Here is a 15,748-nt window from a genome sequence, read left to right as displayed (position 1 = left end):
TACCGTTAGATTACCAAGCTCTCGTACACCTAACATTACTTACCTATTTAAGCTACCTCTATTTGTTACATCTTGCCTTTCTACATTGTTTTTTTTCCTCACATGCGAAACCTTGTAATGCAAGGGCAATGACCTAACAAGAGCCTCAGAGGGAGCTCACTGCAGTGCCAATGCAACCTGTACGTGTGGGTGTGAACAGTAGGCGTGTGCATGCTCATCAGCTACCTGAGAGCAGCTTGCACTGAGACAGGTTAAAAGTAGGGAACCTGAACTGATAGACGATGGATCTCATCTTCAGATGCGAACAGTACCTAGCCGAGTTTAATAGTGCCTGCACGAGGTTAACAGCGAGCGGTCGATCGATACAAGATAAAGAGATTCCTAGAACGGGTCAAGCAGCAGGGTGGTGGTCTGGCTTATTGCCCGGCCCTGCAGATTCGATCTCCCAGCTGCTGTGCATGGATTTGACTGTTGCAACACATGGAATGATGGGAATCTCTCTTTGCTAGCTCCTGCATCTTTGCGAACGCTTCCTTGTTTACAAGGGGACAAGCGATTCGTGGAGAATTTAAGATCTCAGAGAGATCCTTTGGCTGTGTCCTCGACTCATGGAGGGCACTGTAGACTGTAGAGGCCTCTGATTGTTCTCCTACCCTCTAAGAATTTGACTCCGTTGTATTGTATATATAGGGCCTGCTTTTCCACTGACCTGATGATGCATAGGGTTACACTGTTGCAGCAATTAAGGTAGATGCATGCATGTTAGTGCAACAGTGTTTGTGATGCAGTGTCACAACATACAAAGAGATTTGGTTAGATGTTTGCGAAATTCAAATTTGAAATCAGCACCGTTCTCGTACCATACCGGTCTTGATTATTGCTGGTCAGATTAATCGGTTGCTTTGCTGGGTTGGTTATCTCACCGGCATTAATCTGAGTTAGTGATGAGTTCTGCACATGCAGGTGAAAGAATGTACATGCATCTGTCTGAAAGTGAGAAAAAGACGAGTAAAAGGCTGCCATCTGCATACATAAAGTGATCCTGCGTAGCTACAGTAAATTTAAATTACAGCGGGAGTGATTCTCTTACAAAGTAGTTACTAAGCATTCAGGGACGATCAAAATGCTCGTACAAAACAAGGTACCAAAAGGTGAATAAGTGATACAAGCACTGGAAACCCGGGCTTCAGAAACCACTCCAGTTTGGACAACCGTAGTAAATCAGTGCAGCTTCTTCTTTAATTGCCTAGCGACTAGTACGTGAATAGGTATGAAACTTGCAAAGGAGTATCTCAGTATCGTGTTCATGCATGACAACCTAACTCCTGACGCTTAGCAAATCGATGCGTCTTCTCTGAATCATCTATCCGTCAGGAAGAGGAGCTGGAGGACTCGAACGTGGAGACCCTCCGGCGCTTGTTCAGGAGCGACGCCCTGGGCGCGAACTCGAGCGCGGAGTTGGCTTTGTCGAGGACGGACTGGAGCGCGTGGCGCACGGACTCGGCGACGCCTCTCACGTCGCCGCCGGGCGCGCCGCACGGCGGCGGCGACACGAGGAAGGTGAAGCGGACGCGGCCGCCGAGCGTGGTGACCTCGGAGCCGACGACCCTGAGCCGCAGCGGGCGCAGCGCGCTCTTGATGTCCGCGAAGACGTCGGCGCCGTCGTCGCAGCTGAGCGTCGCCTTGACGAGGAAGCCGCCGCCTGCGCCGTGGTGGGACGGTGACGGTGGTGCCGCGTCCGGGACCACCAGCTCGACGGCGACGTCGTCCGCGTCGGCAGGGACGGCGCAGTGGGTCCTGATGCGCGCCGCGCTGGCCTTGAGCTTCTTGACATGCGTTATTACTTCGGCGAGCAGCGCGGCCTTTTCCATCTGCAGCATGCCAAGGGCAAAAAGGGGATAAACGTCAGGGTCGCCTCGGTTTGGGCTTTCGGCCCGTAAAGACAGCAGCCCAGGTACAAGAACTGGGCCTCCATGTTCCGTGGTCAGTTCACCCTGGGCCAAGAGCCGGACCATGGCAGTTGGCACCGGCGCGGCACGCCGCCGGCAACCCGTAGCGCCGGTGCAACGACCCTCGCCACCGCATCCGCATCTGCGCCTAGAACGTTCATGTGCCGGGACAATCTACTAGCTACAGGAAGGGGGGCAGGAGGAGGAGTAACTGACCTTGTCGGTGCAGGGCACCATGGTCCGGAGCGTGGCGAGGTGCGCGTTGATCCTCTCCCGCCGCCGGCGCTCCGCCTCGCTGTGGCTCTTGAGGGCCATCGCCACCTTCTCGGCCCGGTGGTCACCCTTCCGCTCCGGTGCCTCCAGCTCCGCGGAGGCAGCAGCGTCCACCTCCTCCGTTCCGCCGTCAACAACGACAGGCGACGTCGACGCGCCGCCCAGCTGGCCAAGCCCATACTCTTCATATCCATGGCCGCCGCCGCCAAAGCCAAAGCCACCATAGAACCCGTCGAAGAGCCCCCCGGCGTCACCGAAGGGCACAGAGCCCATGCCGTCGTGAAAAGCTTCCAGAACGACGACGACGGTCCACAAGGCGCAAGAACATAACAGTGCAGCTGCAACTTGCCGGCGAAAAGAAGATGCAACTGAGAAGTCAGAGGGCACAGCTTCTTGAGCTGATGACACGCCACAGGAGGAAGGCGATCGGCATATAAGATCAAGACTTCCTGCCGTGTTTCCTCGCAATCCCAACAAGGCACTGCGAGTGCGAGCCGAGCAAGAAAGAGGCGGTTGCTTGTCCCGAGGGATCAGCAGGGACAAGACAGCTCGCGCACCCAAGAACTTGCGGTCACAAGGGCCAAGCACACGCGTCCAGAATGTCCACGCACGCGACAGGATCGGAGGGAGCAGAGCCCAAGCGCCCCTGTTCCCCAAGGCCCCGCAAGCTCCGGCAAGGAAAACGGCAGCGAGACACACAGGGAGGCAGGGCAAGGAAAGCGGCGGCGGCACCAACACCCTGGTCCCCAAGGACAGGGCCCGGACACGAGCCCTTCTCCCGAGACCGCCGCCCCGGCACGGCAGGGGCTCGTGGGAACAGACCCGCGACGAGATCACACGAAAAGCAGAGCCATGTCGTCGTTCCAGGACGGGCGGGGGGCGGCTAGCAGACCGAGGAACCTGTTGGAGAACAGAGAGGAAAGGGGAGGGGGGAGACAAGAGACCGGCCAGCTGAGCCTCTCAGGTGCCTGGAGGCCGGTTTGGAGGGCAGGACCAGAAGGGGAGCCTGACTCGCCGCAGCTTCCTCTGCTCCGACTCCGCCTTGCCGCCGCCGGTGCCGGCCCGCCGAGCTCCGCCGCCGTGTTGCAGACCCATTGGTGGCTTCGGTGAACTCCTTGTGTTCCGGAGGGTCTAGTGGAGGGAGTGTTTCATCTTTATGAAAGGGATCATCTTCTCATGCAGATGAAGGTGATATGTTTCGGGCCGACCTCGGAGCTGCTTCCTCCTCTCGGTTTGGTTCTTGGTGTTGGTGGTTGGTGTTTTGGTCTTGTGGCTTTCAGGAACTTCTTTCTACTCTGTGATGAGAGGACAAGGCAAACTTGAGCTCTCGGGATGCTCTACAGCCTGGAGGTGGAAGACGGACCAGCTCGAGCTCGGGTTTGAGAGCGAGCGAGAATATTTGTAACTTGTGTGTGTTCTTGTCTGATTTGACATTGTTTTTCCTGCGATTGACGTAGAGGATAAGGACCGGTTGCATATTTTCTATGTTGCTTGCTGGGCTTGTTATTGGTTTGCTTGCTTTTGGCTCCTTGCACTTTGTTTGGATTTCCTTTTCCCGTCCTGATAGCGCCACAAAGAATTTCTTGATGTACACATGCCTTGAGGATCGACACTTACTTTCCAGTAGTTTTCACTAGAGAAGAAGTGTGCAGATTGTTGTTGTCCGATCATTACGTCCCCGGAATCTAATGCCAGAGCTGCTGAGCTAATGCAATTTGTGCAGTGCAGGGACTCCCTCAAAGTACTACACAACAGCATGGATGATATAACAATGTCCGGAACCAATGCCAACATAAGGATTTAGTTTTTCTCTGGATTTTCTAGTATTTAGTTCCAATTCGTACTAACGAGAAGTTCCAACGGTTCAGTTTTGCTGAGAAGTTCACCATATCATTCACAGGTTTACACGGTGAAATGATATGATTTATGATGGCTGGGGTGTTTGGATACCACCCGCTAAAGTTTAGCACCTGTCACATCGGATGCTTGATACTAATTAGGAATATTAAATGTAGGCTAATTACAAAACTAATTGCACAGATGGAGTCTAAATCGCGAGACGAATCTATTAAGCCGAATTAGTCCATGATTTGATAATGTGGTGCTACAGTAACTATTGCTAATGATGGATTAATTAGGCTTAATAGATTCGTCTCGCGAATTAGTTCAGGGGTTCTGCAATTAGTTTTATAATTAGCTCATGTTTAGTCCTCCTAATTAGCATCCGAATATCCGATGTGATACTGCTAAAGTTTAGCACATAGTATCCAACACCCCTTAATGCAAGCCATTTGTAGTCGAAGCGGGAAAAAAAAACAAGCATAAATCTATGGTTATTCAGGTCCATGTGTTGATCTACAACACCTTGATAGTTTCCTGCATTTTCTTCCATGTCTCTGCCAGACTTTTTGGAGAACATGCTATTTGGATAACCTTTTGTAGAGAAAACTTGCAGAAAAAAAAAAGAAAACATGATGCTTGGTAGCTCAACAAGTTGCATATATTTGTATTCCCTACATGTATTTATTTATTTATTAATTATTATGGTGCCAACATAGCTCTAGGCACCTTGATGTTGCCATTTCAACCATCCTCTTTGGCTCTATACACGCTATGTCATTAAGTGTTTCATATACGATTCTGCTTCTCAAGTCGTCTGCTTAAGCTTATATACAATTCATGACATGACGTTTGGTTTGGATGCCTTCAATCAAATTATAGTCTAATAAATTCATGGATTTCAACACCTGTCCTTGGCTTTGAAATTAAACAAACACAGATGTTCTCAACCCATTCTTTTTGTTTGACTTGTAACCCTCAAACAGGTCTGATTATATAAGTACTGCAACATGGTTGACAACTCTTTTTTAAGTTCATATGCATGAACCTTACCAGACATGAACTATCAAAATAATTCACACAGCAAAAACAGCCAAATGATTTGATGCTGGGGCACATCAGATAATTAAGCAGATATGCCACCTGTCTGGCCTGAAACCTATAGCACTGCCCCTCCAGGAATTATTAAGCATTCGATGTTAATATTTGTTTAGCATTAATAGGCGGCAAATCCGTCACCATCTTTGAGGACTTCTTTATTGGAGGCTCCAGGTGCCCCTGTAGATTAGTCTCCAGCAGTCTCCCAAGTCTCCCAATAAGTATTTCCCAATAACTAGTTAATAAGGATATCCTAATATCATTTTCATCATTATTGGGAGAGTTGCTTTTCCAGTCTCCCAATAATCTCATCCCAATCCAACTACCGGGAGAGTCACAACTCCTCCTTTATTTAGAGAGAGTTAGGATGAATTATTGGGTTATCCCAATTGAAAGGTAAAGGGAGGTTGCTGGAGCACTATTTTTTTATCAATTCTTCCAATACGGTAGTTGGATTGGGGAAAGAGAGACTGCTGGAGATGCTCATGCTCTTAGTGACAGGAGCATTTAGACATTGCTTGTGACCTTCAATAGATGCATGTTTTCTATCAGAAGGAAGTATAAGTGATTGGCTGGACACACAAAGGCGATAGCAACAAGACTTAGCTAATTACTTCAGGGAGCCAATGGGGAGCCAGGAACAATCTTGAACACCTGGAGCTGAGAGAGCCTTGAGTTTTTTTAATTAAATAATTCGAGCATCCCTGTCTTGAATTAAAATTTGCATTTTAAATTAAATAAAAGTAGTCTAGAATTTTTTCAACAACTAATGAGTGTCGTACTTAATCTCTTTGTAGCGTAATCTGTTTCAGTGACAACTCTTTTTCTGATGGCCAAGCGATTGTTCACATCAAATGTCTTGCAATTGAAGTTTTGAGGGAAAAAACTGTTTTGCAATGAAAATTTGAGAGGAAAAGGTAAAATAAATATGCTGTGACAACAGCATAATTTTTCTAGCACGAGTTGGTAACATTTCTGCTCTCAGTGTCATAAATAATCTGTGCATGATATGATAGTATGATATTTATACACATAATCTAAGGATATGCAAATGGTACAGACACAGTGAAAGCAAGAGAAATTCAGATAAGAGTATAAATTAAGATGTAGTAAGCTTCTAAAATACTGTCACAATTCTTAAGCAGTAGAACTAAAACTATTCACTAGTTTTCTTAAGCAGTAGAACTAAAACTATTCACTAGTTAGTTGTGGACAGCACTACTTGGGAAAGCAACAATACACAAGTGCTGGTTAAACATATCCATAACGAAGTTTCTTTGAAGTTTCCAAAAGTTAGTTAATGATTCCTGCCTCTTTCATAACCTACTATCTCCACAGATGGCGCTAAAAACACGCTGTTCCACAAAAGGTAGTACCAGGGACATATGTTTCCTAACCGAACTTATGCCGATCAGAACACAGAGGGATGCTAAACCACGTATAAAGTGGAAGTGATATGTAGCTACAAACAACTAGAGAGTTATCATATTGTGTGATAGAGAAGTGCCAACCACTTCAAGATGAATGGGACATGCATCTATCGTAAATTTGCAGAGATCGAGTCATAGATTGGTTTAGAACATCGCATTTTCTTGTACTAAAGTAAAAGTGATCCACGTCCATTTATCGCTCTCGATTCAAGGACAAAGAGAGATTCTACTTTCCTGTTGCTTTATGCTTATGTTATTTCCATCCACAAATCGGTATTCCTGATGTGAAAGTGACAATCATAACCCACCTAAGCTTTTCTCAACAATTCTGGAGGATGCAACAGATTCCAAATCCAGAAATGACAGTTCTGGGGAATATGCTGCAGAGAATGCTTTCAAGAGTTCAAATTTGATTTTATAAATATATTCATTTGTTAGTCTTTTCTATCTGAATCCTAGATCTCAACCATTCACATAAGGATAACGTGTTTGAACAAAAGAAAAGAGTACAATGCTTATAAAAGCAGTAGCATGTACATACAGTTTACTATAACACGAAGACCAGATTGCTGGCACTAGAAAGCTTTCAATCGATCAACCAAACAGCTTCCCAGTATTTGAGAGTGCAAAGTGCAAACCCATAGTGCAATCCACACAGTAAATAGTAATCCATGATGACCAGAGCAGGTGAGAGGTTGGATGGCATGCAACTCCACGTCAAGTTTCTTTGATATGACAGAATCACAAAAGTAATTACAAGTAGTTCTTCAGACCCTCTGCCTTCTTAAGTAAAAGAACCGCGCAATAACGTTTTGAATATTTTCCCATGACGCATATTCCTGGCTTTCAGTTTACAGTGTGATGTAATAAGACTGTGCTACTGAATTGAAATGCTCAGGCACATAGAAGTATCCCTAACAGGTTCTGACATGTCTATCCACATGATGTACTGCCCACACTGCCAGATTAGTGTGAAATCACATAAATATTAACTCCTTTGCTATGCTGACGGCTTTATCTCGACCAAACAGCTTCTCAACAATGGCTAGGGAAAATTCTGTCGCAGTTCCTGGGGCTCGACTAGTGATAAGGTTACCGTCGACGACAACCCTATGCTCACATGCACTCTGATCTGTGAGCAGGTGTGACATAGGTGGAAATGCCGTTGCCTTCTTTCCCTACATACAACATCATAGATAATTCAAAGTTAGCACACCTTACAACCAGGGACAAAGCCAGGGAATTTTCACCTGGGGCGCCGAATAGCAACAACTACTTATTAAGAGGTGCCTATAGAGATCAGCCACTATTTTACATGAGAAATGTAGTGCAAAATAGAAGAAAACATTAACCATAAGGGTCCGGGGCTTCTCCTAGCCCCCAGTCTCTGTCCCTGCTTACAACTTTCTGTACAGTGTACACTATCACTGTTTCAATGAAACAACATGTCTTGTGCCCAGTTTTATGTATGCCCATGTACTGAACCGAGGATATAGGACTAGTTCTGAAAAGTGCAAAAATTGTGAGGAAGAGGAAAGTACCTTCAGTAAACCGTGGGGCTCAAGAACATGAGCTGGAGAGGCACATATTGCACCATATGGTTTATTTGATTCTGCCTGTTTCTTGAGTAAGTCAACAAGTTTCTTTGTACTAGCAAACTTCTGAGCACCTTGCAGACCACCCTGTATACAAATAAATCTCTAGTGTCAGTATGAGGCCCTTAAGAACTATACCTGGGTAGTAGAAAGAAACTCAACAGCCATGTACCGGCAAAGCTATCAAATCAAATTGCATTTCTGTTGCTTCATCCAACATCATATCAGCTATTAGGTTAAACTTGTGGCGACGGGTCACAATTTGCAACTTTTCCTCCACTGATGCAACAGTAACATCTGCTCCTGCTCTACGCAAGACATCTATCAAATTGATAGCTTCCATTTCCTCCGAACCATTAGCAACCGGCACAAGAACCTGGAGACATAAAAGGAAAAAAATTCAGCAAGAATCAAACTAATTCAGGTTAATACACCATAATTGGGAAGCATGAGTATTCTATCAAAAATATTAGCATTGGCAGCAGCCTAGGTGCTGCTGTTTGAAATATGAAACTCTTCTCCTTTTAATGAATGGCAAAGCTCCTGCCTATTTTTTTAAAGTTACCATCCTACTATGTTCACAAGTTTGTGCTTCTTCCCACTTAATTGAAAGGCCGAGCTCCTACCATTTGTTTCATAAAAGAAGATTGTGTTTCTCCATCTAAAAAAAGGAAAAGAAAAGGAAAAAACCTGCCTCCCATCCCATATTACTGTACAAGTTCTACCAAAAGACTCAATGATCACCCATAACTGATAACGAGCAGCAGTTTCAGGGAAGTAGATTTGCTACATTGTTAATGGGAAATACGAACAGTCATAAGCGAACAGAAACGAAATTGCAGATAACATGGGCACCAAGTTCCGAAGGAGGCAGCAAAAAGATACTCCTATATCAGAAGCAGTGATATAAATTGCAGAAGTTCCATAACATAAGGAAGAATACCAGAAAGCAACCTAAATGAATGAGATTATCATTATTTTGTTAAATGAGTTCAGTTTCATATCATACCTGAGGTGTACCACTGCATTTCCATTCAACTGAATTAAGCTCTTCTATGGTATATTCAACTCCATGTTGAGGGCGCACATACTGAATGAGAACAATTGCACAATCAACAGGCAGTAGAAGTATAAGTCATTTAGATTAATGAAATATGCAAAAGGAAAACAGCTGAATAAGTCATAATCGAATGTACAGGAAAACCATACCTACATAAATCACGCATCTTAACAATTATAGATATAGTTGTTTCAGGGGACTGGAAAAAAAGGGTGTCACTAAGTACAGTTGATCATGCCAAAACTGCAGATATAAACGAAATTCTAGGGTGACCAACTCTCTAACTTGTTGGATGGAATTGAAGCCGCAGCTGACAGCTCCCCAACGTAATTGCTTGATACCAAATTATCATAGGTGCAAATTAACAAAGTTCAGCTTCCTCGTGAACAACCATTAAGGCATACAATCAGCTATTTGGAACTCCCCATGTTCTTAACACAGCACAGAGAAACAGAGGAGCGTTATTGGCTTATAGCTTACCAAAGGCCCAGCAACCTCCTCCATCTTCTCTTTGCCATATAGCTGCTCCACCAAAGCAAGAGCAAACTCAATTGCTGTTCCTGGACCCTGGCTGGTCACAGCATTTCTATCCACCACCACCCTTGAGTTCACAGGGATAACCTCTGCAGTGAACTTCTCCATGAATGAGGGATAACAGGTCGCCTGCAATAGCAAATTAAGCCGCCAATTTCTCAGCATGGTACATCTTCCCAGAAAAATCGCTGCACAGAATGTCGATCAATGCCGCACCTTTAAGCCTTTCAGCATTCCCCAATAAGCCAGGGTCACTGCCGGCGCAGCGCAGATGGCACCGTAGAGGCCCCCATTCTCAGCGTGGTTCTTGACCATCTTCTCGAGTGCTTTGCAATCTCTAAGGTTAACCGACCCCGGCATTCCTCCCTGCACCAAACTAACCATCAACACCAAAAGACCATGCCATGCGTCGCCCTCCTACTTGAAGAAACCAGTCGGCAGTCGGTCCGTTCACGAAAGGCGGTTAATTTGAGAGCAAGTGGAGACCCCCGGCATGAGTGGGGGGGCCGAGGAGGTGAACGCACCGGCAGGGCGATGAGGTCGAAGGCCTCGCCCTCCAGGTCGGCGACGCGGCCGTCGGCGACGAGCTTGACCCCGCAGGCGGCCTCCACGACGAGGCCATCGTCCCCCGCTGGGTCCGTGGTGGCGATGGTAACCCGCGCGCCGGCGCGGTTGAGGACGTCAGCGGTGGCGGCCGCCTCGATCGGCTCGGTGCCGGCGGCAACCGGCACCAGCACCCGCTTGGCCTTCTCGCCGCCGCCCGAGGCGAAGGCGCGGGCGTAGAGCAGGCGGCTGGAGGCCGCGGCGGCGGCGCGCCTCACCAACGAAGATGCGGCGGCGGCCATCCGGAATTGCGAACCGTGCCGCGGGATTCCTGCCTTGCTTGCCGGAAAGATGTCGAAAGACTGGGAGATGGGTGGAGTACTGCCGCTTTGGCTTTCCTTCCCGGGAGATCAGGCTACTTGCCTACGCCAAGTTGGTTCTCGGCTTCTTGCTGCCGCCGTAGAACTGTGTAGGAGTGGGAGGAGGTGGCTGCGGATTTGCTTCGGCACCGGGCTGAGTCAGGGGCGCGGGCGGCCGTCACAACCTCACAGTCACAGGTGTCAACGAGTCGTCGCCGTCGCGTTGTTTTCCGGCGTAAACTATGCCCGTGACCCGTGGGCCGTGGCCTCGTGGGTTTCGCGCTGTGTTTCGCTTTCAGCCAGTAGTAGGAGAGTGCCGTCTCTACTGTCATACTGTGGCTGTGGATGATGACCAGGATGGCTTGATTGACACACCTGAGAATCTTGAAAAATCCTTTCAGAAGTTTACATTTTGAAAATGATTTCGAAAGTTTTCGTTTTGAACCAGATTTTTTCCGCCAGAAACAACGCGTTGCACTACTCCGATCCGCTCAATTGTTCATCGATGGCAGTTTTATTTTCTTTTTCGCTTTTTGATGAGGAATTCAAGGGTATTTGGCAGTTTTGTCATGTAACATGTTCATGGCAAAAAATCGTTTTCGTAAGATGAAGTCCACAGACGCATCGAGGCACGCATCAGTCGTGACATTCTAGAAGGATGCGAGGCTGGCGACATTATTTTCTCTCCCAGCAGCATGTCCGTGAGACGGTGACGATCCTCATGTTGATCTGGACGCACGCCGTCGTCGGCCGACACCACCACGACGTTCGCATTGGCATGGCGCAGCGCGTCGATGATCGTTATCACCTCCATCTCCTCGTTCGCGCTGGCCAGCAGAGACGAAGGGACGATTCAGAAACTTGTCTGTCCGAGATGGAGAATGCTTTGAGAATTCAGATCAGGGCAGCCGCAGGCCAAAATTAATCTTTTCAACGTACTCCCTCAAGGCCATTGGCGTTCTCCATTCCGGGAAGAGGAGGAGATCTCTGTCGTAACGTGTTAGTAGAATTTCTTCTTTCCTTTTTTTTTGGTGTGTGTAATGTAAATGTAGGCGCGGCCTACTACATGCATGCAGTAAATGGGCCACACACGTATTGCGGCCAGTTGCGAGTAAATGCGGCGCACGCCGGGCGGGCCATGCCAAATTGCCAAGTTAGTTATGTGTTCCGTACATAGGGTGTTTCCGGCGGTTCGAATACTGGTCGCTAAACTTTAGATTATCGTATTAGATGTTCGGATGCTAATTAGAAGGATTAAATATGAGCTAATTATATAAAACTAATTGTAGAACCCCTATGTTAATTCATGAGACGAATCTATTAAACCTAAATAATCCATCATAGCAAATGGTTAGTGTAGCACCACATTGTCAAATCATGTACTAATTAGGTTTAATAGATTCGTCTCGCGAATTAGACTCCATCTGTGCAATTAGTTTTGTAATTAGCATATATTTAATACTTCTAATTAGCATCCAAACATCCGATGCAATAGGTGTTAAACTTTAGCGGGGGTATCTAAACGGGCTATATTTCCATTGCGTTCGTGAAGATGATACTCTACTTTTTGTTTTGAAAGTTTGAAGATGGTACTCTACTTATGTTCATTTTAACAAGCATATTTCGATTTAAAAGTTCTTTGCAAGTACTTATATAGTTATATTTTAACTTTTGCTTAATACATACATTGACCTTAAATTATATGTGTGTGCGTGGGTGTTGTTGGTAAGTAGTATTTGTGCGCACTTTACTGCATTTTTTTAAGAAAAATCTTATAATACAATGTTGTCTATTGTAAAATTAGTATCCTATCAACTGTATATATACTCTGGGTGATAGGAACCCGCCAGGTTGATTCTCAATCTTTCGATAAGAGAACGTGTGATAACTCGATTGGTGGATGGAGACGACGTTCACGACCCGACTACAGCCTTCCAAGCTGCGCCTTAGTAACCGATACACCACTTTCAATGGCTGTCGCGATCTTGTAGAGCGCGTCACCCGACCATTAGAGCACTCATTCTGCAAGTAATCGAAGAACTAGCAAGAACAATTATAACAAGTACTGAATTTACTAGGTGAAGATGAAGGTTTCAAACTCAATCTCAAATAAGGTGGGGTTCCGAAGACAAGAAGATGGGCGGCTGATCCAGCACGCGCGCTTACAAGCAAGTAGCGAGAGCTAAAGTTGATCTAAACATAACTCAACTGTTCTTGGTGGCGGCTAAGGGGTATATGAAGGTGGGAGGACGACCACAGGGTGTTGGGGTCGTGCTCCAACCCTAGGACGCGTCCCTAATGCACCCGACTTGATACAATGCCCATTGGACCAAAATAAGGCGACGCAACACCTTTGACAGAAAACCTCTCGGTAGTAATTCAGTCATTGCGGCCACCTCAGAATAGATATAGACTTGAGTCCAGATCCATATGAAAATACACTTCATAAATATTCCATGAAATACTTGAACGTCCCAATCCGAGTCCATATGCGACCATGGTGACCATCACAAGTTGGTGCTATCCTGCAGTCCGAATCCAGGCTGCGCAAATCCTTTTCCCTTTCGGTCTTCTCCCTGGTTCCTAACCAAAATAAGAGTGCACACGTCTCCATGGTCTAAATATGATGGATAGGAACTCAAGAGTGAACTTACTTGATGATTAAATTGATAAGTACGGGTGCGAGTAATAGGACCAGAAATTGGTACTTGTGTCGGTGTAGAAACTGGTACTTGTGTCAACGTGGATGTATCGTTGATGGTGACGTCCTTATCATCCTTCCCTTCTTGCATTTAAGTCGTCCTCAACTCAAGCTCTTCTTCTTCTCCCAAATATGGCTTCAAATCTGCAATGTTAAATATGGGACTAACCCCAAAATCTGCAGGCAGATCAAGCTTATATGCATTATTATTAATTTTCTCTAACACTTTAAATGATCCATCATCCCTAGGCATCAATTTGGACTTTCTCAATTCAGAAAACCTATCCTTTCTCAAGTGCAACCAAACTAAATCTCCAGGTTGAAAAATTAGTTCCTTTCTACCTTTATCACCAGCAAACTTATATTTAGCATTCATACGCTCTATGTTTTCTTTAATTGTTTCATACAATTTATCATCAATTCAGCACGCTTAGTAGCATCAAAATTTAGTTTTTCAGAAGATAACAAACGCATCAAATTAATAGGAGCACGAGGCAAGAAACCATAAAAAATCTGAAATGGGCACATCTTTATAGTAGAATACAGCGAACGATTATAAGCAAATTCAATATGAGGCGAATAATCTTCCCACATCTTAATATTTTTCTTTTAAACAGCCCTTAACATAGTAGACAAGTTCTATTTACAACTTCAGTTTGACCATCAGTTTGAAGATGACATGTAGTAGAAAATAAAAGCTTAGTTCCTAGTTTTCCCCATAAGGTCTTCCAAAAATGACTAAGAAATTTTGCATCATGATCAGAAATAATTGTGTTGGGCACACCATGCAAACGAACAATGTAAAAAAAACAAATCAGCAATATGAGTAACATCATCAGTTTTATGACATGGAATGAAATTTGCCATCTTAGAAAATCTATTAACAACCACAAACACACTATCACATCCTTTCCTAGTCCTTGACAAACCCAACACAAAATCCATAGAAATATCTTCCCAAGGAGCGCTAGGAATGGGTAGAGGCAAATACAAACCATGTAGATTTAATCGCGACTTAGCCTTTTGACATGTTGTGCAACGAGCAACAAATCTCTCCATATCTCTTCTCATCTTTGGACAAAAAATGACCAGCAAGTATGTCCTCCATTTTCTTTGCTCCAAAATACTCCATCAAGCCACCTCCATGCACTTTCTGTAGCAAGAACAAACGAACGGAGCTAGCTGGAATGCATAGCTTGTTAGCTCTAAACACAAACCCATCACTAATGAGGAATTTGTTCCATCCTTTCCCATCTTTGAAATGCAACAACACATCTTTAAAATCAGCATCATTAACATATTGGTCTTTAATTGTTTTTAATCCAAAGATTTTGTAATCAAGTTGATTCAGTAAGGTATATCTCCTAGACAAAGCATCAGCAATAATATTCTCTTTCCCTTTCTTGAGTTTAATAACATAAGGAAAATATTCAATAAATTCAACCCACTTAGCATGTCTACGGTTCAATAATTCTTCACTACGAATATGCTTCAAAGATTCATGATCAGAATGAATAACAAACTTTTTGGGCCACAAGTAATGCTGCCATGTTTCTAATGTGCGAACAAGAGCATACAATTCATTATCATAAGTAGAATAATTCAAAATAGGCCCGCTCAATTTTTCACTAAAATACGCAATAGATTTGCCTTGTAACAAAACACCACCCAATCTAATTCCACTTGTATCACATTCAAGCTCAAATGCGTTATTAAAATCAGGAAGTTGGAGGAGGGGTGCATGTGTCAACTTATCTTTCAGCATGTTGAAGGAGTTCTCTTGTACTTTGCCCCAACTAAAAAGCACTCCCTTCTTTGTAAGCTCATTCAAAGGTGCAGCAATGGTGCTAAAGTCCTTCACAAAATGGCGATAGGAACCAGCAAGTTTTAGAAAACTTCACACTTGTGTGATAGTCTTTGGTACAGGCCATCCCTGTATAGCTTCTACCTTGGCTTGATCAACCTCAATTTCCTGTGGAATCACAACATAGCTAAGAAAAGACACTCGATTGGTGCAAAAGGTGCACTTTTCAAGTGCATCTCGTAAAGCATTAAAAACAACATGTAAGTGATCAAGATGTTCATCCATAGATTTTCTGTAAATCAATATATCATCAAAGTAGACTATAACAAATTTTTCAATGAAAACACGCAGAACCTCATTCATTAATCTCATGAAAGTACTAGGTGCATTAGTTAACCCAAAACGCATGACTAACCACTCATATAAACTAAATTTAGTTTTGAAAGCAGTTTTCCATTCATCTCCCAATTTCATACAAATCTGGTGGTACCCACTACGCAAATCAACTTTGGAAAATAGAACAACACCATTTAGTTCATCAAGTATATCATCCAAACGTGAAA

General features: G+C 44.8%; 2 protein-coding genes across 2 annotated transcripts; both read right to left on the bottom strand.

Annotated features, from left to right (window-relative positions):
• Positions 1-1,003: 1,003 nt before the first annotated feature.
• On the bottom strand, positions 1,004-3,607 carry LOC101781503 (transcription factor bHLH30). The gene is made up of 2 exons (XM_004968579.3): positions 2,166-3,607; positions 1,004-1,871 (listed from the first exon to the last, which is right to left on the bottom strand). The coding sequence occupies exons 1-2, from the start codon at positions 2,493-2,495 to the stop codon at positions 1,371-1,373; spliced, it is 831 nt and encodes a 276-aa protein (XP_004968636.1). The 5' UTR covers positions 2,496-3,607; the 3' UTR covers positions 1,004-1,370.
• Positions 3,608-7,277: 3,670 nt separating this feature from the next.
• Positions 7,278-10,879, bottom strand: LOC101781104 (protein DJ-1 homolog A). Its single transcript, XM_004968578.4, has 7 exons — positions 10,303-10,879; positions 9,995-10,144; positions 9,725-9,907; positions 9,194-9,274; positions 8,357-8,560; positions 8,131-8,271; positions 7,278-7,767 (listed from the first exon to the last, which is right to left on the bottom strand). The coding sequence occupies exons 1-7, from the start codon at positions 10,621-10,623 to the stop codon at positions 7,567-7,569; spliced, it is 1,281 nt and encodes a 426-aa protein (XP_004968635.1). The 5' UTR covers positions 10,624-10,879; the 3' UTR covers positions 7,278-7,566.
• Positions 10,880-15,748: the final 4,869 nt, after the last annotated feature.

This window comes from Setaria italica, chromosome V (genome assembly GCF_000263155.2).
Source record: "Setaria italica strain Yugu1 chromosome V, Setaria_italica_v2.0, whole genome shotgun sequence".
NCBI classification, from domain to species: Eukaryota; Viridiplantae; Streptophyta; class Magnoliopsida; order Poales; family Poaceae; genus Setaria; species Setaria italica.
The sequence above is the reverse complement of the archived record's forward strand: the minus strand, read 5'-3'. Positions and strand labels throughout refer to the sequence as shown.

Bases quoted from the DNA above. Each gene is read 5' to 3' on its own strand.
- LOC101781503 (XM_004968579.3), bottom strand. From the start codon at position 2,495: ATGGGCTCTGTGCCCTTCGGTGACGCCGGGGGGCTCTTCGACGGGTTC. The intron at 1,872-2,165 runs GTCAGTTACTCC...GGCATGCTGCAG, and splicing joins TGGTGCCCTGCACCGACAAG to ATGGAAAAGGCCGCGCTGCT.
- LOC101781104 (XM_004968578.4), bottom strand. From the start codon at position 10,623: ATGGCCGCCGCCGCATCTTCGTTGGTGAGGCGCGCCGCCGCCGCGGCC. The intron at 9,275-9,724 runs GTAAGCTATAAG...GTTCTCATTCAG, and splicing joins AGGAGGTTGCTGGGCCTTTG to TATGTGCGCCCTCAACATGG. The intron at 8,272-8,356 runs GTACATGGCTGT...ATTTGTATACAG, and splicing joins TTGATTTGATAGCTTTGCCG to GGTGGTCTGCAAGGTGCTCA.